The 27,134-nt window shown below is 39.3% G+C and overlaps 1 protein-coding gene across 10 annotated transcripts in view; it reads right to left on the reverse strand.

The window, feature by feature from the left end:
- Window positions 1–25,921, reverse strand: part of LOC127788400 (RNA polymerase II C-terminal domain phosphatase-like 2) — a 55,634-nt gene extending 29,713 nt beyond the window's left edge. For 7 of the 10 annotated variants that reach the window (XR_008020351.1, XR_008020349.1, XR_008020350.1 and 4 more), the window contains exons 1-13: window positions 25,460–25,920; window positions 24,898–25,368; window positions 23,539–23,749; window positions 23,084–23,241; window positions 22,913–22,983; window positions 22,710–22,815; window positions 22,536–22,625; window positions 22,192–22,336; window positions 21,724–22,088; window positions 21,501–21,543; window positions 16,524–16,657; window positions 16,388–16,441; window positions 4,354–4,450 (exon numbers count right to left, since the gene is read on the reverse strand). Coding sequence is in view for 5 of the 10 variants with exons in the window: in XM_052316604.1 (XP_052172564.1) it covers window positions 4,354–4,450; window positions 16,388–16,441; window positions 16,524–16,657; window positions 21,501–21,543; window positions 21,724–22,088; window positions 22,192–22,336; window positions 22,536–22,625; window positions 22,710–22,815; window positions 22,913–22,983; window positions 23,084–23,241; window positions 23,539–23,749; window positions 24,898–25,368; window positions 25,460–25,729 (2,215 nt within the window). In the remaining 5 variants the exon portion in view is untranslated. Of the gene's footprint in view, window positions 1–4,353; window positions 4,451–16,387; window positions 16,442–16,523; window positions 16,658–21,500; window positions 21,544–21,723; window positions 22,089–22,191; window positions 22,337–22,535; window positions 22,626–22,709; window positions 22,816–22,912; window positions 22,984–23,083; window positions 23,242–23,538; window positions 23,750–24,897; window positions 25,369–25,459 lie in introns of all 10 variants that reach the window. The other 3 variants (XR_008020352.1, XR_008020353.1, XM_052316603.1) reach the window with 2 other exon arrangements.
- Window positions 25,922–27,134: the final 1,213 nt, after the last annotated feature.

Consider the following 27,134-nt stretch of genomic DNA (forward strand, 5'->3'; position numbering starts at 1 on the left):
GCTAGATCACGTGCAGAGACAGAGTATCAAGATATGGCTAATGCAACTTGTAAGCTCATCTGGCTTAAGCAACTCCTGCAGGAACTTAAGTTTTGTGAAGTGTCCCTTATGAAGCTTGTTTGTGAAAATTAGGTTGCCTTGCACATTGCTTCCAATCCAGTGTTCCATGAACGAACCAAACATGACTGTCACTTTATTAGAGAAAAGTTGGTTGAAGGTGTTATTTATAGAGTTTGTTAACTCCAATGATCAACTTGCAGATGTCTTCACCAAGTCTCTGAAGAGTCATCGGGAAGAATATATTTGTAACAAGCTTGGTGCATATGATATCTATGCTCCAGCTTGAGGTGGAGTGTTGAGTTGTATATAGAGATAGTTAGCATGATGTCATGGGGTAGCATGATGTAATGGCTTATGTCATGATAATGTCATGATTGTTGTATATATATGTGTTTCATATCTTAGTTTGAAAATAATAGAGATACTCTTCAAACGACCTCTCTCTCTCTCTCTCTCTCTAAATTCTCACAAGTACCTTTAGTACCTTTTCCAACTCATCCTAAGTCAAGACCACAAGTTTTTGCCTATCCTTGCCATCCTCCAACAACATATCCAACCGTGTCGTCCACCATAGTTTCTCATCCCTAGCAAGATATATTATGGTGATTTCTACCTTCTCATTTTCTAGCACTCAAGCAACCTTGAATACTACTCTATATCCTAAAAGAAACTCTCCAACATTTTTACATATCAAACACCCCCGAAAGACTTAAGACTTAGGAATTCAAATCTTGGAAGATGTTGCCTCACCAATACTGCCAATGGATTGAGTCGCAACAAGCCATCTCAACCTTTTAACTTGTTCCAAGGTCACTTCTTTCATTGACAGCTAGGGACAACTTTTTGAAATCCTCTTACAGCTTCTCAAATGACTTGATTGCCTCAAGCATGTGAGCAATCAAAGATTGTACCTGCTCTGCACTAGGATCTAGCAAACCCACAAGGTCATTCAACTTGGCAACTAGATCTTTCAAGGACTCTTGATGTCCACCAACCCTAGTGATAAATCTTCTCAAAAGAGCACAACCAGGCTTTGTAACCATGACAGGGCCAAAGTTACAACAAATTTTTTACCTTGTGATGGCACCAAGTCATGCGCTTGGTCTCAGCCAAATAGGTTAAGACAGTAGGGCTAAGCCACAAAGGCACACAAGCACAAGTAACAAAGGCACAAAAACAAAAAGATGTTTGGTTCAACACCCTCCTTTATTACTCCTGCCAAAAAGAACAAAGGAAACTCAAGGCCTTCTCATGTTACATTCTCTAACCAACCAAAATCAACCTACCATGATCCATTTATAACCAACCACCGAGCAAGGCTTTGGCAGTTGACACTTGCCAAAGGGAAACCCACTAAGCTGAAACTCCCCACAAACCTACTTTGCCCATGGCTAGCAATTTCTGTCCACAACTAAGTAACTGCCCCCATCTGTAACACCCATTCATGCAAATTCCTATATGGAGTTGCCCCATGTATATAACTACCTATGGTGATTGTCTCAGCTACAACTACTCAAGGAAGAGACAACATATGCAATCACCCAACACATGACTTATGCACGCAACAAGCTCTAAGAAGCTAGGAGCACTCCTGCATAACCCTCACTCAAGCTAGCTTGCATAGCTCATTTTCATGTCACACTTGCCTTCCTACTGTCTATTGCCTTCTTGCCTGTTGCTTGCCAGCAACCTTCTTGCCTACTGCTTGCCTTTGCACACTAGGGTACAGCTTGTCCAACTTCTACATCCACCTTGGTGTGTGCCTCCCTCATGCCTGTGGTTGGCTTGTCCTCAAGGTGCAATGCAGCCATGCATGTCTAAATGTCAAGGCACTAACAGTTAGCAATTAAATCATATACTTATAATGCACACCAAAGGAAGACTAGTCTAAACATAAGTTACATTGCAAGTTGTCATCTTTTTTCCACTTCATAAGTTTTATTTTTCTTTCGCTTTCATTAGATCATAAGAGATCATGATAAAGTAAATGTACCAAGATAGCCTCATGTTGGAACCCAAACAAAACAAATACACATGAGAGCCTAACAAGAACATAAAGACCTACAAAACCAAACAGAATGAGAGCCCCGACACTAAAACAAGACAACAACCATGACTCTCCAACCAAGCTCTAGTGTAAACAAATTACAAAACCAAACCAGAGCCTCAAACAACCAAATCAAAGCAAATTTAAAACCTTTAATGGCTCTTCCTCGAAAGTATGATGCACCGTGTCAATCTTCATCATTATCCTACAGCCACCAAACATCCAACCCTCATAACCAATCCATACCCGAAAACCACATTTAACATCCATGGTCACAACAGAGAATGGGTTCCCTCTACAAGTTAATGTGAAGACAAAGAGCAATGTCTATTAGCAATTGCCCAAATTCCATGGCCAATGTCGCAATATAGACCCCATTACTTTCAACAAGGAAAGTACAATAGTCTCAACTTCAGCAAAAAGACAAGCAAGGACCAAAAACCCAGGGGGTTCATGAGAAGAGGGGGATCCAGTGCAAGAAAGTGGAATGGACAATGAGTGGTGGGATTGAGATACCAATAAGCATGAAAGAGGGATGGAGAAGATCAAAACCTAAGCAAAAAACTAGGGTATGATAGACAAATTTGTAAAAAGGCAAAGCAATTGTGGGGGACAAAAGAAGCAACGAGTGGAGGGCATGAAGAGAAACAAATGCTGGGAATAATACCCACATGTTGAAGTTGATGTCAATGAGGCTATGGGAGAGACAAAAAGGCAAGCAAGACCAAAATGAGAAGGGAAGGGAAAGAAAATAGAGAAGTGCTAAGAAAGAACCTAAGGCGTTAGAATTGGAGGCCAACAACAGTGAATAGCCAAACAAATGCTGATGGCGGCAAAACACCACTCCACTCCCCAAAGAACACTAGAGAGAGAGAGAGCCCTCCACTGCATGCAAGTCAAGTGTATGCATTTATTTACATCTATGATCCCTACGCTCTTCGCTTTCAGATGATGGTGGTCTCACTTCATCAAGCTATTTTACCTTATAAAGGTTTTTCTCCACCTCTCCTAATAATTCTACCACTGAATGCATGCATTCTATTTATCAGTAGATTTCATAATAGTTCATTAAAAATCTCATCAATTACAAAATATTGCGATATAGCTCACCCAATATGAAACATCAAAGACTAAAGTTTCATCTTTCTTGCACCTCAATTAACAATAAGTCCTACACTAGAACACTTATCCTCAACAAATAAAGAATGGGTGATCAGGATAATAGTTATCAACATCATTAGCAAGTGAGTTTTTCTTAATTGAAGTAAAGCATTATTGGAAAATGGAGAGAGAGCTAAGACTAAGCCAATACCTACCACCAATTTTGAAGGTGAAGATACCGTATAGGCCTTATTTCATTTTCTTTTTCTTGGATCAATCATCCAAAAGAATGTGGAGATTAAGGAGGATACTACCAATAAAATTAAGGCAAAATGGTTAAAAAAGGAAATTCCTTCCAACATTTTATGTGATAATAAGATTCCATTAAAGTTCAAAGGAAAATCTTTATAAGATGGCTCTAAAACCAGCTTTGTTGCATGGCACCAAACATTGGTTAGTAAAACACCAGCATGTGCAAAATATGAATGGAAGATGTTAGGATGAATGTGTGACTATATAAGAAAAGATAAAATTTGTAACAAGGTTGGAGTGGCCATTATTGGAGATAAGATGTATGGGGCATGATTAACATAATTTGATCATATGAGAAAAAGACCAATAGAGGCTCTAGTGAAGGGAGTGGATGGAATGAAACAAGTCTTTAGGAAAAGAGGTAAGAAAGGCCAAAAAGAACTTGGTCAAAGACTCTTGGGTATGACATAAGTTATAAGGGATATATAGAAGATTAGACCAAAGACAGCAATGATTAGACATTTAGAATCCTGTACCAACCGCACAAAAAATGAATTCAGACTTCATATGTTGTTGTTTTTAAAGTATTTTGCTATGTATTGGTTTTTCTCCAAAAAAAAAAAATTGTTGATTCAAAACACAAAAATGAAAAAAGAAATGCAAATAAGAAAGATCTGTTCAGTTTAATACATTATAGATAGAAACTGCATCAGACAAACTTGAATATTCATGTCTATGCCACATCATACCAGCTCTGGCCATAACAACCATCTAAAATATAAGACATCAAAATTTATTAGAACTGCCGCCACATCAATCACAAGTAACAAGATAATAAAAAGCCCATTTTATGACAAACCTAAATAGGAAAGTTAAGATGGAGGATGTCTTACCAGCCAGGCTGTGGAGGGCATTCTCAGCAGCCTGTTGCTGGGCATCCTTCCTTGTCTTGCCCATCCCAAACCCAATCTTTTCACCAGTGAACAAAACCTACAACATTAAGTAAGCTCTTCAAAGTCCAAATTGCACGCCTTATGCTTTCTAAATTTGGAGAAGGCAAGACAGAGATTCAACACAACAAAGCACATGATTTCAACCTCCTCCTCAAAGCAAACTCATATTTCTGAAGTAATTCCTATGCCATTAGCCTTAATCGTGTACCCAAGTTAACTGTTGACAATCACTCCATTCCAAGCTTGTCCACAGTTCAATATTTGAAACCAAGGATAGAAATGCACGACTCTAGTAATAAGATGCACATTAAGGCAGCATATATGGTGCAAGGTATTTCTGCAGCAGCATAAAAGCATTTGCTCTTATTAGCTTCAAGTTTGAAGCATTTAAATGTCCCAAACAAACATTTAAGTGCGTGGATCTGTAGTATTTTACAGTTAGTATTTCAAATGAAAAGTTTATTCTATGTTTCAAATTATAAGGCCACTCTTTGTGCGATATTTTGAATTTAATGGTTAAAGAATAGGAAGAAGCAAATGTGAACCTGAAGCAATCGCCAATATTACTTTCTGGGAACATGAGCTTCTGAAATTAAATGCCTCCTCATTTACTTGGACCATTAAGTGGCAAGTCATTCTTTGGCTCCAGCAAGTTGAAATCAAATGAGAGAATAATGCAGGACTTTAGGAGGACACATGAAGTTCCAACTCCAAAGAAGAATATCAACCAAACTAGAGAAACTTTGCATTGTAAGGCTGTATGTGTTAGAATTATTAGCATAATTATATATATTGTAATTATTGTATGTGTGTGTTTTATTTGTAATTAGATTAAACTCATAGGTTAAACCCGTAGATGTTTAAAGCTCGTTATGCCTATTATAAATAACAAGATAAGAGAAACTAATCTCTTAAGTTTTTCTCTCATAATTATTTTCTCATATGGTATCAGAGCCACTGGTGAGAAAAACCTAGCCGTCGTTGTATATCTTTTTCCAGCGACATTCAAACCCTAGCCACTGTTACTACCCATGCTAGATTACCACTGTTCGGCCACCACTTGCTAACACCGCCATCACCCTAGGGTTCGCCGCCATCAGATTGACCGACCGCCAAAAACCCCTCGCCAACGGACCACCCATGCGCCTTCGTCATGAGCTACCTCTACCTCCACATGCCGGCGTGTGACAGTGCGTCCTCCGGTCGTTTCTCTCTGGCTTCTCCAAATCTAATCTCCGACGACCCCTCAAGCTGTTTCCGGTGTCAAAAGTTCTCGCTATGTCTGATCCCAGTGACATGGTTTCTGCCGATGCTACTCCCGCTCCGGCATCTAGTGTCTCTCAATCCTTTACTGTCTCCAATCTTGGGACAACCAATATTACCACTGTCAAGTTGATAGGATCTGCCAATTATCTCTCATGGGCAGTCTCTGTCAAAATGTGGTTCAAAGGGCAAGGCCAAGCGGATCATCTTACCACAAAGGCTAAAAGTGTGCCAGAAGCTAATCAGGCTAAATGGGAACAAGTTGATGCCCAGTTATGTAGCCTCCTCTGGCAGTCTATTGATCTGTCCACATGCAGCTCTTTCGCCCCTTTGAAACTTATGTTGATGTGTGGAAGGAAGCTGAAGAGTGTTATACAAACAACATCCAACGTTTGTACACTGTGGTCTTTAATATCAAGAATCTCAAGCAGGAGTTGCCATGAAATCTTATTTGGGGCAAGTTCGGCCTCTCATGTAAGAATTTGATGCTCTTCTTCCTCTTACTACGACCCGCACTAAACAGATTGCTCAATGAAAGAAGTTTTTATGATTATTGCTCTCTCCAGCCTAAAACCAGAGTTTGACGCCATCAAACATCAAATCTTGACCAACTCCGCTAGTCTTACCATGAAGAACACTCTTTTAAAAGGTTGTTGAATATAACAGGTGCGCATGGTATGTCCACTTCTTATCATGTTGTTCCTACAGCCGAATCTTCAGCTCTTGTGTCTCAGGCTTCCACCTTAGGAGGAAATAGAGGACACAATAATAGTCACCCACGTCCACAGTATACATTTTGTAAGAAACTAGGTCATCTTGAGGACAAATGCTGAAAAAAACATGGTCGGCTAGCTGCTTCACTTGCATCATCTACCAATGCAGCTCATGTATTTCAGAGCGATCATAGTCCTACTCAATCTCCACTAGGTTCGCAATTAGTACCTATGTTTGCAGCTAAGTATGATGCTTTCTTGTTGCTCAATGTCAAATCCTAAATCTGACAATGAGAATTCTCTTTGATTAAGAGAAAAACTTGTGGGAAGTAAGAAGGAAGATAGAGTCAAAAATTTGGAGGGAAAAGTTAGAGAGAAAGAGAAAACGAAAGAGAGTTGAAAAGGAACTAATACTGATTTGAATATCCAGAAGTGATTACAATTGGGCTGAAGCAGGGTAGTTATACTGCTCAGCTGGGGAATAGGCACCAAAACGGTTGCCCAAATCCCTTCTAGAATCAGCAACTTGCCTACCCACTTGTAGGCGTTAGCTTTGCCGCACATGCTGCCAGCAAGCTCAATCCTCTCCTAATCAACGAAATAGCTACGACTATAGCTACTAATTATTACAATATATCCCATGTAGTAGCTAGGTACGTGACATCTTCTCCCCCCTTCAAACATTTCTTGTCCTCAAGAAATGTGCAATAGGCTGGCTGTGTTTGGGAATTGCTTCAGTAAATCTGGGAGGTACTCCCGTGTGTTATTGTTCGAGTGTAGAGAGGACCATTTTACCAACACTTGGATGATAGGAGCCCCTTGCTTGTAGATGACACACCTATCCAGGATAGCCATAGGAACTGTTGACTCTACTTCTTCATAGAGACTAGACGGAAGGGAAGGATTGGTGACTTGTGACCCCACACCTTTCTTGAGAAGAGAGACATGGAAGACCGGATGCATTTGGGTTCCCTCCGGTAGTTGTAGGCTGCCACTGGCCTTGCCTTTGCCAGCACTGGAAATGGACCGTAGAATTTGGGGCTCAATTTCGATACTGGTTGGCAAGAGAGAGCTTTGAGGTGTTGATGGCTAAGTTTCAAGTACACCTCCTCCCCTTCTGAGAATTCCCTCTCACTTCTTCTTCTTCTGTTCACCATCTGTTTCATCCTATTCTGGGCCTTGGTCAATTCTGTCGTCAGTAGCCTTAGGATTTCTTGTCTTTGTTGCATGTAGGCTTCCATTGCCACCACTGCTATTGGTTCTTCCACCGCTGGCAATAATACTGGCTTATAACCGTATAGGGCCTCAAAAGGAGTCATGTTAATAGAGCTGTGGTGGCATGAATTGTACCACCATTGAGTCACGTCTAACCACTTGCGCCACCCCTTTTGCCTTAGGAAACAGAGGCACCTTAGATAAGACTCAAGGCACTGGTTTACTCGTTCAGATTGTCCATCCATTTGAGGATGGTAAGCAGTTGACATATGTAGCTTAGTAACCAAAGATTTCATTACCTCCTTCCAAAATAAGCTAGTGAATATCTTGTCTCTGTCAGATACAATGGACTGTGGCACTCCATGAAACTTCACCCATGTTATCCAAAAACATTCTTGCAACCTCTTGGGCTGTGAAAGGGCGGGATAAACCAAGGAAATGACTGAACTTAGTGAATCTGTTGACCACCACTAAGATGCAATCATTTCCTTCTGATTTTGGTAACCTTTCAATGAAATCCATGATAACATTGGTCCAAGCCTTTTCGGGAATGGCCAAAGGATGGAGTAACCCTAGTTGGGGCACCGTTTCGTGTTTGCATCTTCAGCAAATATCACATTTCATCACATACTCCATCACAAACTTCTTAAGCTGCGGCCAATAGAAAATTTGCTTAACTCTTCTATAGGTATTCTAAATTCCGAAATGGCCTCCAAGCGGGGAGTTATGTAAGGATTGCAATATCTAATTCTTTAAGGCTTCACTCTCTCCAATCACTAGTCTACCCTTGTATCTCATTAACCCGTTGGACAACGTATAATCAGGCATGCAGTTCCCATTTATACTTAGTTGCTCTAGAAGCTCTCTTGCCCATGTTCCTTGGTTATAACTATCAGTTACTTCCTATAACAAATCAGGCACCATCGATGTTATAGCAGCTAGCACCCCTCATTCTTAGCAGCAAGATAAAGCATTTGCTGCCACATTCTCCTTTCCTCTTCTAAATTGAATGACATAGTCCTGCCCCATTAACTTTGTCGTTCCTTTCTTATGTAAGTGGGAGTGCAGTTTCTGTTGTAGAGAAACTTGAGGCTTTCATGGTCCATTTTGATAATGAACCTGCCCCTTTCCAAGTAATGCTGCCACTTGTCCACTGCTATAAGTTCTGCTAGCAGTTCCTTGTCGTATATGCTGAGCCCTTGGTGTCTGGGGCTCAAAGCCTAGCTAAGGAAGGCTATAGGTCTACCTTCTTAAGATAGGACTGCTCCTATTCCCTCCCCACTTGTATCCGTTTCCAGTGTAAAAGGTTTGTTGAAGTTAGGCATTCCAAGCACTAGTACCTCACTCATGGCCTTCTTGAGTAGTTCAAATGCTTCATCTGCCTTCTGATCCCACCTAAACCCTTCCTTCTTCAACTGTTCTGTTAATGGCTTGTTGATCTGACTGTAATTCCTTACAAACTGACTGTAATTCCTTATAAACTTTCTATAATATCTTGTAAATCCCAAGAATCCCCGTAGTGATCTGACATTATTGGGCTTCAGCCAAGCTGTGATGGCCTCAATCTTGTTGGAATCAGTAACTACACCCTCCTTAGATATAATGTGCCCCAAGCATTCAATCTGAGTTTGTGCAAAAGCACACTTGGACCTTTTGAGGTACAACTGCTTGAATCGCAAGACCTTAAAAGTAGTCCTAAGGTGTTCTATGTGAAGGTTAAATGTAGGATTGTATATTAGAATATCATCAAAGAATACTAGCACAAATTTTTAGAGATAGGGTTCAAATATTTGGTTCATCAAAGCTTGAAAAGTGGCTAGGGCATTAGTAAGGCCAAATGGCATAACAGTGAACTCGTAGTGGCCATGATGGGTTCTAAAGGCGATTTTGGCAATGTCTGTTAGGTCCATTCTTATTTGATAGTACCCAGATCTTAAGTCTAATTTGGAGAAAATAGAGGCATCTTTGAGTTCATCGAGAAGGTCTTCAATAATGGGTATGGGAAATTTATGTTTGATGGTGATGGCGTTTAGTTGTCTATAATAAATACAAAAACACCATGTTCCATCTTTCTTTTTTACCAAGAGGACAGGGGATGCAAATGGGTTGCGGTTGGGTCTTATGATAGATTGGGATAGCATGTCTTTCAGCAATCTTTCAATTTTTATTTTTAGCTTTGGAGGATATCTGTAAGACCTGATATTAACAGGTTCAGCTTGAGGTATAAATGGCATAGAATGGTCTAGGGATCTTTGAGGAGGTAAGGACTTAGGCTCTACAAATAGGTCTTCATATTCAATCAGTAATAACTCAAGTAAGGCCAACTCAGATACTTGCCATGGGTTGTGAGAATGCTGGTGGTTGAATTTTGAGCTATCTTCCTCCAATTCCCCATAGGTTGCTCCCATCTCCCTAGTCTCAATGGCAAAGAGATGAGCCACTTGAGACATTTTCTTTAGGAACAGTTGGCGCAGCTTCTTACCTCTTATCAGTTTGCATGATCCCGTCTCCAAATTACCTTGGAGAACTACCCTCCTTCCTTCTTTCTCTAGGGAGACCTCAATTTTATTAAAATCAAAACTGATTGGACTTACTACCTTCATCCAATCTACCCAAGTACTATCTGGAAGCCACCCAATTTCAATAACCTCATATCAGCTTCAAATAATTCACCTTGCATTTCCTAACAGAATCCTAAGCAAGCGAATTTGCTTATCACTTTTCTCTATTGTCCACTGTAACTGACAGTGGTTGTGTGTTGGACAAAGGATACTTCATCTTCTTGGTTGTACCCTCGTCAATGAAGTTATGGGTACTCCCACTATCGATTAGCACCATCAAGGTCCCCTCCTGAGCTTGACCCTCTACCTTTATTATCTTGCTACTAGCCACTCCTTTGATGGAATGCAGCAAAATTGCTCCATTGTCCTCTTTTTGCACCTCAGCTATGATTGCCATATCCTCTTCCTCTTCCTCTTCTCCTCCTTCCAACAACAATAGTTGCTTCTTACATTGATGTCCCACTGGATACTTGTCTCCACATTTGAAACACAACCCTATCAATCTCCTTTGTTCCAACAATTTCTCTCTATTTTGAAAATTTTGGAAAACTGGGGGTAGCGTGGGATACCTTACTCCTAGTCCAGTCCTCATGAGTTCCTTGCCCGTAAGCCTTCCCCCATATGGCATTGCTTTGGTCATAACTCCTTTGTTCTATCCTATTTGCTTCTTCAGTAGTGCTTCAAATGTCATCTCTTGTAGGAAGGCCTCTTTTGATGCCTCTTGCATTGTCCTTGGTCGAAGAGCTTGCACCGCCGTCCTCAATTCATCGTTTAGTCCCCCTATGAAGCTTGACACGAAATATTCTTCTGTCAAGAAGGGGTTCTTGTTCAACATTGGGAATTTAAGCTCCTCAAACTTCGCCTGGTATTCCGACACCGTTCCCTCCTGCCTCAGACGGTTGAATTCTTGCACCACATCCCACCTGCTTCGTTCACCAAATCTTTCGCACAGCCCTTGTGCGAAATCCTCCCAATTATAAGTTTTCCTTACCCTGGACCACCTTTGGAACCACCCATCTCCTGCATCATGGAGGTAGGCCGAGGCTAGTGACATCCTCTGCCTCTCGGCCACTTGCTGAATTTCAAATAGCTTCTCGCACCTCCACACCCACCACCTAGGTTTGGTTCCCTCAAATACAGGCAGGGGCGGATTCAAAAATTTATGTAGGGGGAGGCTAAAAATTTTTTTTAAGGTATAAAATTACACATCACAAATTTTGGGGTGGGCTGAAAATTTTTTTGACTGAATTATTAGTAAAATTTATTATTTTTTATATTAAAAAAATAATTTTAATTGTGAGTTGCCCTGGGCTTCAGCCCAGCTGCCCAGGGCAGCTCATGCCTGCATCCGCTCCTGAATACAGGTAGTTCCAGCTTGGGAACTGGAAATTCGGATTGATGTGAGCGATTCAGTACCTCTTGTCTCCTTTTCGGTACAAAGTCTCCTTCCATGGCCGGATCTCCTTCCAATCCCGACAAACCAGCATGATGGTTACTAGCACCAATTCCTGGAAGAATTGGCTCCGATCTTTCTCTCAATGGAAAATCAAGCGAAATTCTCACCTGAGTTTGACCCGAGAACATCAACATAAACTATTGTAGTTGATTGCGCAACATGTTTCCATGCCCCCTCACCTCCTGCATCTCCTCCCTAATCTGTAGGCGCATATCTCTCCTAAGTCGTTCTACCAACGCATCCAACTTTCGATCTACCACCACCCCAACCTTCTCCTCTATCGTATCCACCCGCCCTTGGACCTCTGCCATTAACGCGGATACTTGTTGCAATTGCATCTCCATTTGCCTCATCCTTGTCCCATCCGCCATTGCTCTGTTACTTCAGCCCAAGAATTGCTCTGATACCAAGATGTTAGATCCTAAATCTGATAGAAAGAATTATCCCTAATTAAGAGAGAAACTCACGAGAAGTAAGAAGGAAGATAGAGTCAAGAATTTGGAGGGAAAAATTAGAGAGAAAGAGAGAGAACGAAAGAGAGTTGAGACAGAAATAATACTGATTTGAATATCCAAAAGTGATTGTAATTGGGCTGAAGCAGAATAGTTATACAGATCAACCGGGGAATAGGTGCCAAAAGAATTGCCCAAATCCCTTCTAGAATCAACAACTTGCCTACCCACTTGTAGGCGTTAGCTTTGCCACACATGCTGCCTGCAAGCTCAATCCTCTCCTAATCAATGAAATAGCTATATGACTATAGCTACTAATTATTACAATATATCCTATGTAGCAGCTAGGTACATGACACTCAAGGCTCATTTGTTGGTCCTTAAATTATAGATTCTGATGCCACTGACCATATGTGTGGTAATGAACTTCTTTTCTCTTCACTTACCTATTCTGATACTATCTACTGTTACCCTGGCTGATGGTATCAAAATTGCAATTAAAAGGGTCGGTCAAATCACACCCACCTTGTCTTTCTCATTAAATTATGTTTTATATGTTCCTGATAGTCCTTTTAATTTGATTTCAATTAACTAACTCACCAAAACCCTTAACTGTTATGTTCTCTTTACTCCTACCTCTTTTTGTATTCAGGACCAAGGTATGGGGCAGACGATTGGCGTTGGGCATGAGTAACAGGGTCACTATCATCTTACTGTGCCTAGTTTGCCAATAGCTTGCACCAATGCCGCTTCTCCAGATCTTCTCGTCTCGGTCATCCCAACCTCTCCAAACTAAAGAAATTAGTTTCTACTTTGTTGTCATTGTCCATGTTTAATTGAGTCGTGTCAGCGTGGTAAACACACTCGTAATTCTTTTTCTAGCCAGGTCAATAATAGAGCTGAGACTCATTTTTCCCTTATGCACTCTAATGTTTGAGGTCCTAGTCGTGTCAATTCTACTCTTGGTTTTTCATATTTCGTTACTTTTATTAATGATTTTTCTCGTTGCACCTGGTTGTTTCTTATGAAGAGTCAATCTGAGTTGTTTTCTATCCTTCAAACATTTACTGCTAAAATAAAAATACAGTTTAGAGTTTCTATACATGTCTTACGTAGTGATAATGCTCTTGAGTATTTTTCTTCTCAATTTACTATCTTTTACGACTACTAATGGCATCTTGTATCAATCCTCTTGTCCTTACACACCTCAACAAAATGGTGTTGTTGAACGTAAAAATCGTCATCTTATTGAGACTGCACGGACGCCCTTTTTACATGCCAATCTTCCCACCAAATTTTGGAAAAATGTTATTCTAACTGCATGTTATTTAATCAATCACATGCCATCTTTAGCATTACATGACCAAATTCATCATTCCCTTTTGTTCCCTACACAATCGCTTTATTCTATTCCTCTTCGTGTTTTTTGATGTATCTATTTTGTGCATTATTTTTCATCTGGACAGGATAAGCTTGCTACAAAATCTCTCAAGTGTATTTTCCTCGGCTATTCCCGATTGTAGAAAGGCTATAAGTGTTACTCTCCTGAGCTGAACTGCTATCTTATGTCTGCTAATGTCACATTCTTTGAACAACAGTCTTTCTTTTCGGTAGCTCACAGCCTGATTCACAAAGTCTTCACCAGGTTTTGCCTATTACTTTTTCCTTTCTTCCGCTGTCCTCATCGGGTCCATCTGTCTCCTCCTTTGTGGCGCCAACCCTACCATTTTCTGGTTCATCTTCCACAGCTCCTCCACTTCTTACATATCACCGTCATCCTCGTCCCGCTACTGGTGCCAGCATTCCTCCAGCCCAGGACTCTCCTAACTCGCTCTCTCCGTTTGTGGTCCCTCTTGCCCCGGATCCTGAGCCCGACAATCTCCCTGTTGCTCTACGCAAAGGTACACGGTCTACTCGTAATCCCCATTATATTTATAACTTTTTATGCTATGACCATTTGTCTCCTTCTTATAGTGCCTTTGTTTCGAATCTTTCCTCTGTTTCTATTCCTAAAACCACAAGTGAAGCTCTGTCCCATCCTGGTTAGCATCAGGCTATGGTAGATGAGATTGACAACTTACATTCGAATGGTACTTGGGATTTGGTGCCTTTACCACCAAGAAAGACTTCCGTTAGTTGCCGGTGGGTATTCACTCCCAAAGTGGGTGAACAGATGGAACATCTTAAGGCCCACTTGGTTGCCAAAGGCTTTACACAGATCTATGGGTTGGATTACAGTGATACCTTCTCTCCTGTTGCAAAAATAGCCTCTGTTCGCCTCTTTCTCTCTCTGGTTGCCACACGTCAATGGCCACTCTATTAGCTCGATATTAAAAATGTCTTTCTTCATGGTTATTTGCAGGAAGAGGTATATATGGAGTAACCATCTAGTTTTGTTGCTCCGATGGAGTCCAATGTAGTTTGCAAACTCAAGAAGTCTCTCTAAGATCTGAAACAATCTCCACAGGCGTGATTTGGCAGGTTCAGCACTGCGATTCAAGCCTTTGATCTCACTCGAAGTGAAGCTCATCATTCAATTTTCTATCACCATTCTTCTTCCTTATGTATCTACCTTGTCGTTTATGTAGATGACATTATTATCAAATGGAGTGATTAGGTTGAAATACATAAGCTGAAGGAACATCTACATCAGCACTTTCAGACCAAAAACCTAGGCCAACTTCGGTATTTCTTATGTATTGATGTTGCTTAATTAGGGTAAGCTGAAGGAACATCTACATTAGCACTTTCAGACCAAAAACCTAGGCCGACTTCGGTATTTCTTAGGTATTGATGTTGCTCAATTTCTCAAAGGAAGTATGCTCTTGACATCTTAGAAAAAACTGGTATAATGAACTGCAAACAAGTTGACACCCCAATAGATCCGAATGTTCGACTCTTGCTAGGACAGAGGGAGCTTTATTCAGATCCTGGTAGGTATAGGAGACTAGTAAGCAAGTTGAACTATCTCACAGTTACTCATCCCAACATTGCTTTTATTGTGAGTGTAGTTAGTCAGTTCCTCAGTTCTCCATGTGATTCTCACTAGGATGCTATTATCCGAATTTTGAGATATATCAAAAAGAGTACTAGGTAAAGGACTACTCTATGAGGATAAAGGACACACAGATATTGGTTGTCATACAGATACAGATTGGGCAGGATCTCCTTTTGATCGTCGGTCAACCTCCGGGTATTGTGTTCTTATGGGAAGAAATATGGTTTCTTGGAAAAGTTAGAAACAAAATGTAAAAACTAAATCTAATGCAGAGGCAGAGTATAGGGCTATGGCTAATGCAACTTGTGAGCTCATCTGGCTTAAACAACTCTTGCAGAAACTCAAGTTTTGTGAAATGTCCCCTATGAAGCTTGTTTGTGATAATCAGGTTGCCTTGCATATTGCTTCCAATCCAGTGTTCCATGAGCGGATTAAGCATATTGAAATCAACTGTCACTTTATTAGAGAAAAGCTAGTTGAAAGTGTTATTGTTACAAAATTTGTTAACTCCAATGATCAACTCGCAGATGTCTTCACCAAATCTCTAAAGGGTCCTCGAGTGGAATATATTTGTAACAAATTTGGTGCATATGATATCTATGCTCCAACTTGAGGGGAAGTGTTAAAATTATTAACATAATCGTATATATTGTAATTATTGTATGTATGTTTTATTTGTAATTAGATTAAACTCGTAAGTTAAGTCCGTAACTGTTTAAGGCCCGTTATGCATATTATAAATAACAAGCTAAGAGAGGCTAATTTCTTAGGTTTCTCTCTCATAATTATTTTCTCACAGTATGTAACTAATACAAGACAAGAAAACTACTATTCTTTATGGTTCATTTAGGCAAGGGAAACTTTCAAGTCCAAAAGCTAGAAGTTGAGGCTGGAAGACAAGCCATAGAATTTCTAGATTAGAAAGAAACAAAATGTCTTAATTTAATAATAAATTGCTGTGTGTACCAAATTCTTAACATGCTCCACAAAAGTTTTACATTTTCCTATCTGTGATTTTTGCAACCTCTAAATTAGTAGTATGTTCATTAGCATATTATGCGGGCTTGACCTACTCAACTTATTTATCAAATCAGCCATTTTCATAATTCCATGGAAGGAGAAAGCTCCAGTTATGGGTGAAACAAAGGCCACTTGCTAAGAACATTTCTGCATCAAGAATTCAATGAGTATGACCTTGTCCACCATATTGGATGTAATAATCAACAATCTACTTGAAAAAACTACCAAAAGAAAAAAGAATAAGGAGAAGATGTTCAAGATGCCAATTGAATGAATGCATGCATGCATGTACTCACCTCAACAGAAAATTGTAAATCTTTACTGGTGCTCACAACAGACCTGAACTCAACCTGCATACCATGAAACTAAAGTAGTCAACACATACGAGTAAGAAACAATGGTGTGATCCGCAGTACAACCAATTAACCACACCTTTGAGCTGCATCTTCTTCCAATTTCCTGTAAAACTCCAATACAAAAAGCAGATGATAGCGAGTTCATTTTTCCACCTTCAGTTAGAAGTTCTCTACCATTGGAGGATAGTTGATTTGGAGGTACACTACCATCTACAACCCAAGGAAATAAACAAAAAGATCAGTGTCTGGATAAAACACTGTGAAGATAAAAAGAACATATATTGGAAGCCAAAGAAAAGGAAAACAATCTTCTGCTGATTTTAATGTGTTGACCAGAGAGATACAAATGTCCTACTAGCTAAGAAACACTTTGACTGCCAAACAATTCCCATTTGTCACACCAGACTAGTATAGATACTGTGGGTTTGCATGATCCCACTAACCATTGCATTAATCTAATCAACTCCCTCCCTCTCTCCCTTTGGTTGTTCGGTCACTTCACAATATGTCGTCCTAATTATGGATTAAGGCTTTAGATAATTTGGATATTGGCATGTCACATAACTCAACAACACAGATGTATTGATATGTGAACTCATAAGTAGAACAATGGCCAGTGCAAGGGCAAAGCAAGAAACAATAATGAAATCCACAAAAACATGGAAGGCCACAACTTCAAATGCATTACTATGTAATTGTTATTTTATACAGTAGCATGACATGACAAAGAACAAAATGTTCTTTTTTGTTTCATAAAAACAGTTGAAAGGTTGCACGGGAAACCAACATGATACAGGGGAAAATCAATACCCAAGAGTTCCACTCAGTTGCACAAAGCCACCAAAACACTATGAAACATTGCAAAAACAAATCAACATCATAGCCAAACTCTTTCTCACCCCTATCAACATGTTACATCAGGTTTTTTCTTTTTTTTAGGCTGAGTAAACTTCATATGTTAACCGAGGATTTGATAAAGCTAGTGAGAATTTTATATAGAAATCAGTCAAAAACCTTGTCTTTTGTTCATTATTCATGACTCTCTTATGCCTTCCATTTCATGATATTCCCTCTAGTTCCTTTTCTCCATACATCTTGATTTACAAGATAATTTATAACCAAAGGGAGATGGAGAACATGATTTTCTCTATTTCTATCTCAAACTGATACATGGGTTCCCCTTTGGTTTTATAGAGGAAGAGAACAACATGAAAGAAAAGGATAAAAAAGGAAAGAAGAATATGCCTAAGAATATGTCTAACATATACTCTTATCAATAAAATATTTCTACACTCCCCCTCAAGCAGGCTTGAAGATATCTTTCATGACAAGGTTGCTCACTAATTTTTCAAACTAATTTTTGTATAACCCCTTTGTAAGAACATTGGCCACTTGATCAACTATTGGAATGTAGGGCATACAAATTACCCCATTATCAATTTTCTCCTTAATAAAGTGTTTATCCACCTCTACATACTTAGTCCTATCATGGAGTACAAGATTATGGGCAATGGAAATCGCAGCTTTATTATCACAATAAACCTTAGCCAGTAAGAGAGCTGAGACCCATAAGTCCTCTAGTAGTCCCTTTATCTACATGACCTCACAAATCCCATGGGCAATTGAACAAAATCCAACTTCTGCATTACTTTTGGTCACCACATTTTGTTTCTTGCTCCTCCAAGTGACAAGATTACCTCCCACAAAAGTGTAGTAGCCCGATGTAGATCTTCAATCAGTAACACTGCTTGCCCAAACTACGTCTGTATAAGACTCTATGTGAAAATGTCCATATTCTTTGAAGAGCAAACCTTTTCCAAGAGTTCCCTTTAGCTATCTTAGAATTCTATAGGCAACTTCAAAATGCTGTGAACCTGGTGAGTGCATAAATTGGCTTGCTATATCAGGTCGAGTATGGGACAGATAGATGAGTATGTCCACAAGCCTTTGATATTTCTCCCTTTCTACCACATCTTTGGCTTCAACGGGTTATAGCTTCAAATTAGGTTCGATGGAGTTTCAGATGTCTTACACCCAAGCATTCATGTTTCATTGAGTAAATCCAAAACATGTTTACGTTGGTTAACAAAAATTTCCTCCTTAGATCTTGCAAACTCCATCCCAAGGAAATACTTTAGGGGTCCCAAGTCCTTGGCCTCAAACTCGTGTATTAGTTTCCTTTTAAGTTCTTCAATCTCTCCCTTGTTATTACCAATCATTATTATATCATCCACATAAACAATTAAAATAGGTCACCATAGTGCTTGAAGAACATTGTGTGGCCTGCTTGGCTCTGAGTATAATCATAACTTTTTACTGCCTTTCCAAACCTTTCAAACCACACTCTTGGAGACTGTTTCAGACCATACAAGGTCGTTGGAACCTTTTGGTGGGGGTGGTTTGTGATGTCTCCAACAAGCTTATCAACGAGCTTCTGGCACCAGTAAGGCATGTTGGCACGAGGGTGGCGTGCCAAGGCGGGATGTTAGTGGCAAACAGCTCAAGTGTTAGATGGCACAAGGCTACCGTGCCAAGGTGGTAGCAAGCATGCAGGAGAATGGGCCTCAAGGGCTGAAGCACTCGCGAACAAGTCAGTGTGTGGCATGGTTGTGGCACACGGATGCGGGCACATGTGGGCGAATGGTCGAGGAATGCGGAAGCCACGGGGCAAGCCCCGAAACATGGGACACGAAGGTGGGCTGAGTAGGCCGACATGTACGAGACACAGGGGCAATTCACGTAGCCTTAACAGGGTCAAGGGCAGCAAATGGGAATGATTGCAGCACCCACGCAATATGCGATGCACATCTGCACGATGCTTGCCCACAAAGCCCATGCATGCACAAAGCCGAGGCAGTTAGGCCAGGTGGCCGCCTGGCGAGCCGTGTGATGCACAAAGACAATTTCCCCACGTGATGCATGCGCCCCTACTAAGTTTGATGTGACGGTTATGTGTGATAACCGCTTGTACTTTTGTAGCCTATATATATATGGCTAGATGGGCATTTTTGGTAGCTAAGATAGAGCATAAACTAAGCCATTTTCTTTGTATTCTCGAAGTTGGATATAAAGTTGGGAGTTTTCCTGTATTTCTTTGTGCGTGCTTCCGTTTATACTGTGCTTAACCCCGTAGGGTTGTTAGCTAACATAAGAAGAGGACTTAGGGCCATCACAAGTTCGCCGGCTAGATTCTAGTAAGGATAGTCTTGTGACAGTGTGTATGTTACGTGGTAATTAATCTCAAGAGACGTTAGTGGCATTTTTGAAAAGATAGGGGTGGTCAGTGCCTTTTAGCCAAACCTCATAGGTGCTATGCGAAATTTACCCTTATGAAAAAAAATGAGGAATGTACAAGAGTTTGCAAATGGCATGACAAGGCTTATTTTAACATGGTCCATCACATGCATTCACCCTATTAAAAATAGTTTGTGGCATGTGTGGTATGTATGTTAAGTGTCACTTAAGGCATACCCACTGGACACATCATTTGGAAAAAGAGAGAGAAAGAGATTAAGGAGGGAAATTTGGAGATTTTCACAAAATTAACTATCATTACTTAGTGGCAAGGGTGTAAGTGTTACATAGTAATTAACCTCAAGGGGTGTTAATGGCATTTTTGAAAACAAGGGGGTGGTCGGTGCCTTATAGCCAAACATTAGGCGTGTTGCGTGAAAATTTACCCAATAAAAAATCTAAAAACAAATTACACGTGGGTTTTGAATGCCCGTGGGTTTTCATATAGAACCCATAGGTGTTGGCTCCAAATTGGAACAAACCAGCGTGGGTCAGAACCCATGTCAATGAGTTCTAATCAAGCCACAATCGTCAATGATGAGTCTTTTCCATCACCAATGGAGATATAGATATATGTATATATATATATATAGAGAGAGAGAGAGAGGAACCCACAACGTGGGTTTGCTGTAGGTTCTAACGAACTACAAACCCTAATGAAATTGAATAGTGTGGGTTCCATGATAGAAAGAGAGAGGAGAGAACTTACCATTTCATTGTCAGAGAAAAAGGATTGCCAATGATAGCATGATCCATGGAGAGAAGAAATGGAAGACAAAAGGAAGGGTGGTGAGAAACTATGGGTGTAGCATGAAATAAGGGAAAAATAGTCAATTTGCAACGTTAATAAACCTCAAGATCAAAGGGTGGTTGGTGCCTTTTAGCCAAACCTTAAGGGTGTAGCATGAAATTCACCCTTATCATAAAAGAGCCATGAAAGCCCACTTAGCCAAGGGCTAAATACTTGGGATTGACTAAGACACACCCCCTCACAACCTGACGCCACCACCTAAGCCATCCCAAATTTAGCCTATGCACCAAATCTATCACTGCATTAGTAATTAATTTTTTGTGATAAAATGATAAATAATGGTAGAATCACTTGTATATAAAATGATATTTGAATTTGAGAATTTAATAGCAACTTTCATGTTAAATTGATGCAGTACTTTGGAGCTATTATTTTATAGATTTAGCTGATAAAATATATATAAATTTGACCTTTTTTGTTAATATCCTCCACATATCTGTATCCTCATATGTCCATCACTATACCCTATATCTGTATTCATATTTATATCCATGCTCTCTTGTATCCACATCTATAAATTCACACAATATTCTTGTAAGCCTTCTGCTTATCAAAAGGAATTGTGGTAATTCTACTTACTCTGAAAAAGGGATCAGCTAAGTGTATTTTTAGCAGCCCGCTATCTAACATATTATCTTTCAAGTAAAGTGTGGTAGTAAATTTTTAACAAATTTTGCCAAATACCCAGATTCTGTTTTTTCCACTAAAGCATGCAAAACGCATGCCAAACATGAGACATGTATGCTAATGGTCAAGAAATATGACTGTCCAACATATCTCTAACACAGATTACAGAGCTTTGTGCTTCTTTATACTTAAATGTTTGAATGCATCAGACTAGTTTTAAAATATAATCAGGCACAACATCAAAGAAAATGGATTTAATCAAAATGTGAACTTTTTAACAAGCAATCATTGCACTAAACAATATATCACCAGAAAGCTGACCTGCTGAAGGATTCTGCCTTTGTATTTCCCGTCCTGGATATCCCTGTATGTTTGTAATGCCAAACAGTAAATTATAATAATAAAACAAAATAGCAAGCCTTATTGGGACTGGCAACATGGATTCTAGTTAACCAATCATTTCAATAGATGGTCATATATTCTATAAGGCCCTTGTAACCCCATAAGTCATACTAAAAAACAAATTAAATGATTCAGAACAAACCTCTTTTCCCTTCACTTCAGACATGTGTGATAATAATCCTGCAGAAGTAGAACTCGCTGTTCCAAGATGAGATGGAGTTTGACAAGTTCGCTGTTTATCAGTTTTTAATGCATCAGACTCTTGAACAGGATTTCTGTTAGTCAAATGTCCTCTATTATTATCTTCTTCAACTAACCAGCCTCCCTGTGGTTGGGCAGGAGTAATTGGTAGTTGTGTAGGCAATCTAGACAGCAGATGAGGTTCGCCTGAGACTGTATAACGTTTATCTTGAGAAGGGTTCACTATGAGGAATCTTCTCTTTGACTCAGGATCAGATTCAGAAAAGGCACCATCTCGTCTGAAAGGAGCTCCAAGCAGACTAGGCTCTACATTGTCAACAGAACAAAGAATATGACTAGACAAATCACAACAAATAAAGTCATGCTGCATGGCTTCCAGAAACTTGAAAATTGTTAATAAGGTACATACTCTCTGAAGGTACCAATGTTCTGAAAGATGGTGAAGTAAAAAAAGTTGGAACATTTGACATGGGCAGCTTGGAGGCTTCAGATCTAAGCTCTGGATTATTTGTCATAGGATGACAAAAAGAATCTGCTGCCACAATCTTATCATCCTAAAATCAAATCTCCAACAATGAGAAGGGAAATTAACAAAATGTACTCATGTCACTCAAACAAATCAAATGTTAAAAAAGCAAACAAAATCATAAGAAGAAGATTACATCTTGCCAAATGCCAATTAGATATTCATTCAAATAGGAACACTGAAATACCCAGGGGAAAATATATAGATAGATAGCTAGTTACACCTACCGGCTGGTTCAGTCTCTGGGCAACTTCAGGACCATTCATTCCCTCAGCAATTGGGGCGTTAGTATTGCCATTTTGTAGGAAAGTATAATCCTGATATATGCCAAGTGAAAAAAATATATAGTAACTTGCATCAACAAATTGCACCATCGAGAGGCAATAATTTTACTAACATACCTCGGAGATCAAGTAGTTGCTCACATCAGGAGCAGCAGGCAAATTTACCACCTCATCTTCAAAGAACTGCTCAGAGATTCTTCTTAATATGCTCTCGTCAAACTCTCTAGTCAATATAACAGGAAAACATACCATAAGCTACATAAAACATACACCCAACAAACTAAATTGACAAGCCAACCACATAATGGAACTGCTCTTACTTGAAGAAACCACCTCTAACATTGCATGCAACATTCCTTGCCACACATAGGACTGGAACAGGATGTGCTGTCTATTTCAGAAAATAATAGTTTTGCTTCAGTTTCTGATATCAAGAAAAAGTAAATCTAATGACAAGGTTATAAAGTGCAGAACAGTGCAGAACGCCACACCTCCGCCTGAGGAGCATAATAAGGAGCAAAAGCAGGTACTACATGAACTCGAGGTTGATCCCTATCTTCCCAAACCTTCAGGCGGTCATCAATCACCATTGCCATCTTTGGAAGGCAGTTTCCATCTTGGAAGACACTGAACAAAGATTTCCTTGCACCTGCATCATATAAAGTGTGAGCAGATTAACAAATCATACCAAAAAAAAGTCAGGCAAGAGGCCCCACATATCGAGGGAAATAACAGCATCTCTAACCAAAAAACACAAAGCCAAACTACATCAAGTGGACTGAAAATTTAAACAAAAAGCAAAATTCTGTTAATCCTTCAGTCACAGGTGAAAAAGCAAACTTGTAAGTAGGAGATTTGACACTATCATTCGTTATAGAGGGTAAATAAAAAAGAATTAATACTTTTGGATGGCCAGTAGCGAAAATATTCAGTATATGGTCCTTGCCTGATTTGACACATATGACTCGATCCAATAACTGCTTTGCACTTATCAAATGGGCCTCTGGATCTAGCAGCCTCCACATCTCTAGGGCATAATCTCTTTCAGCCATGGTACAAACATAAACTTCAAATCTTTTCCGTCCTTTTGCAGTTAAATAACTTCTCAAATCCTCCCAGGCAGGTCTTAACCTAACCAGCACACTAGTATCACGAATCTGTGAATGAACACAACCAGTAATTACAAGAAATGGCAAAGGCTGTCTACCTCAGGAAAACAACTAACTTGAATCAAACAAAAAGGAGAACGACACGTCATTTATCATTCAAGTCCAATAGTATTATAAGACACAAATATCAGCAAATCATTCAAAAATACTCTAATTTGCACCATAAGTTCCAAAGACTGAAAATTCAGCAGGTGAAATACAATCAAATTTGAAGGGAAACAGCAAAACAATAAAATAACATTGCAACAACAGAAAAATTCGAGGCCAGACCTTCATTGTGCATCCAACAGACCATCAAAAAAGTACTCCACATTTTCCAACACCAACACAATCAGGCTGAGACCATGAGCTGGTGACAATACAACAATTACAGAAAGACAACATTTCTGTCTTGACTTCTAAATGAGGACTAGAAACTTCATCATGCAAACTAACATCCATAAAATGAAATGTACATTCAGCGCATCACTTTAACCCAGCCTAGCTTCATTTTTCTCTTGGACCAAACATTGATGGTATGTGAGACCAGGTCAGCAACTAAAATCTTAAAATGCTGCCCTGTATTGAATATGTGGTTTTAAGCAAGGGATAAAATTTTAATTGAAGCATTGACATCAAATCCTCATATCATTTACTTGTTGATGACATGCCATTTAACAGAACAACCATTTTATCATAGTCACAAAGGACAAGTAATGAACTATGAGACATAATAGCTATGGCCATGCAAACATGATGCCCTTTCTCGAACACAAGTTACACAACCTTCAAAAAGGAATATAGACTTTCCTAAGGCACATTTCATATACACGTTTGACTAATGTAAATCAAAAACTTGATCAAAATTATGATATAGAACATCTAAGGAAGATCTTTTAATACCCATCAACCACAGGCCTAGAAATCCATGGCATGGACTGCTTATATTAAGATGAAGATATTGACAAAACCAAGTTTAAGCAACAAGAATGCAAAAAATTGAGACGGTGAAGAAAGTTAAAACATCAATCAACATAAATTCGAGATGCATAAATCATCGCACAAGACCCAGTCGTCAATAAAGTGAGTTAAAACTATTTACACAACAGCCAGTCGTTGATTGCCTATAACTTCAGTAAAACGACAATAACTCTAACCTCCGGATTAATGCGCGTAAGGACTATATTCTTTTCAGGCAATCTTATAACCGGGCGGACGATTTTCTCCTGACTATCTGATAATGGAAGAACTTCCTCAAATTGAACCTTAAACATCTTGCCATTATCCAAAATGTAATCAGACTCTGCATACTGCTTCAACAAAGCTCGATCATCCGTGTACCGTTTCAATTCAGCCGTCATTCCTGAAACACGAACTGAATCCGTTTCGCGGGCCATCCAAACACGCAACAGCTCAATTCTGTCCTCGAATGACTTCATCGTATTCGCAACAATCAGAGTTTCATCAAGATCGAACACAATGGCGAGACACCGCAAATTCAACATCCCCAGACAAGCAGGGTACAAGCCGGATGGAACAGCATAGCACCAAAAGCACGGAAATTTCTTCAGCTTACTCGGCATTGCGACCAAGTGAAGCTCCTCGTCGCCAATCAGCACCACCGCCGTCTACAAAACCCACTCAAAACATCACTTCACATAAAATCAGACCTATATACACCATTACACATGCAAATTAGTGCGATTGAGAATTTGAGACCTGGAGTTCGTGGAAGCAAGAGGCGTGAAGATTGATCAGGTGAGGCTGTTCAATTGGCGACGACGATTCGAGCTTGCACCGGACGGAGAACGGGGAAATCGTTTGAAGGATTGAGAGGGGAGGGCATCGTTCGCTGACTGGAGACAGGTGGTGAATTCGAATCTCGTTGTTCGGGAATTGGAAATTCTGGTCCTTGACTGGCAGTGCGTCCAACTCTCCCAGACAAGAGTCGCCATGGTAGACCACGGATTTGAACCCTAAACGACTCATGAGAAATAAAAATCCAAGAACAAACAAACAGCGAATTGAGCCACAGAACAGCACAAAGACCTTCCCTGACTCTCACTTTCTCTAGCACTTCCCCTCACTTTCTTTCTTTCTTCCTTCCTCCCTTCCTCTCTCTCCCTCTTACCCCTCCCTCCCTCTCTCTGGCCACCGCTTCAAACAATGATGCAGCGGTCGGTTATATATAGAGGAGCCATGGGGCGTTCAGTTATATAGAGCGTTGATCTTGGTTGAATTTACGGAGCTGCCACTCCTGTCCGTACGGATTGTTCGGCCAGCGAAAAAACCAAGGATCACGCTTCTCGTGAGGCACCGGTACACGTGGCGCTTGCTGGGAACTTGATCTTGTAAGGGATATTTACCAATCGTGGATAAAAGACCGTGATCCAACGGTGAAGAGTAAAAGGTACAGGTACGGGTAAGTGAAAGAATTGGATATTTTTTTTGTAAGAAACCCTAGTAGTCGATACTTTCCTTATCGGATATTGAATATTTTCCCGATTATTTGCGTGAAAGATAAAGGTGAACGTGCTTTTAGCCTAAACGATGCTGGTTTACAGATCAGCCAAAATGGAAAATGGAGGTCAAAGGGAGAAAATTCTCATTTTGCCCTTCGCATTATTTTATCTATATCTATAGATTATATTTTCTTATTATATAAATAAATATTATATTTTTAGTATTATAAAATTCTCGTTTAATAAAATATTATTTATCTTGTTTAAAAATATAAATTAATTATATTAAAAATAATTAAATTCATGATTTTTAAATAATAATTCATTTATCAAATAATTTTATTGTTCTACAAATATTTATTTTTTAATTTTTTAAAAATATTTAAAATATAATTATAATTGTCAAATATCACTTAACAAATTTTTATTTAAATTTTTAATATATGTATAACAATAACCGTCTAAAATAATAAAAAAATAAAAGTATACTCTCACCATCTTAACTCAACATTCATAATCAATAAAATACATACATCTAGTTTACTTGTACTTAAATAAACTCATCAAAATATTTGCATAAGAACTCATAGCTTATGCACATTAAATAAACAATAATTTTCCTTTTTTTTTTTTAGAAAAAGTCAATGTTTGGAAGTATTAGTGATATAAAACTCAACCTATATTGGGTCACATTTACACCAATTCATTGAATTTTTGTATATTCAGTATATATATTTACAGTCATATTTAAGGTGAATTTTATCATCTTTATAAAAAAGCTATTAATCTGTCTTCTAAAAAAACTAACTATTATAGAAATATAAACAATTAAGAAATTAACTAATTAAATAGTTGATTGTACATTCTGTATTTACATTAGGAAACATAAGGGCCTGTTCTCTTTCCCGTTTTCGAGCCGTTTTCTATTTTCA

The sequence above is a fragment of the Diospyros lotus genome, chromosome 13 (assembly GCF_014633365.1).
Source record: "Diospyros lotus cultivar Yz01 chromosome 13, ASM1463336v1, whole genome shotgun sequence".
In the NCBI taxonomy this organism is placed as follows: Eukaryota; Viridiplantae; Streptophyta; class Magnoliopsida; order Ericales; family Ebenaceae; genus Diospyros; species Diospyros lotus.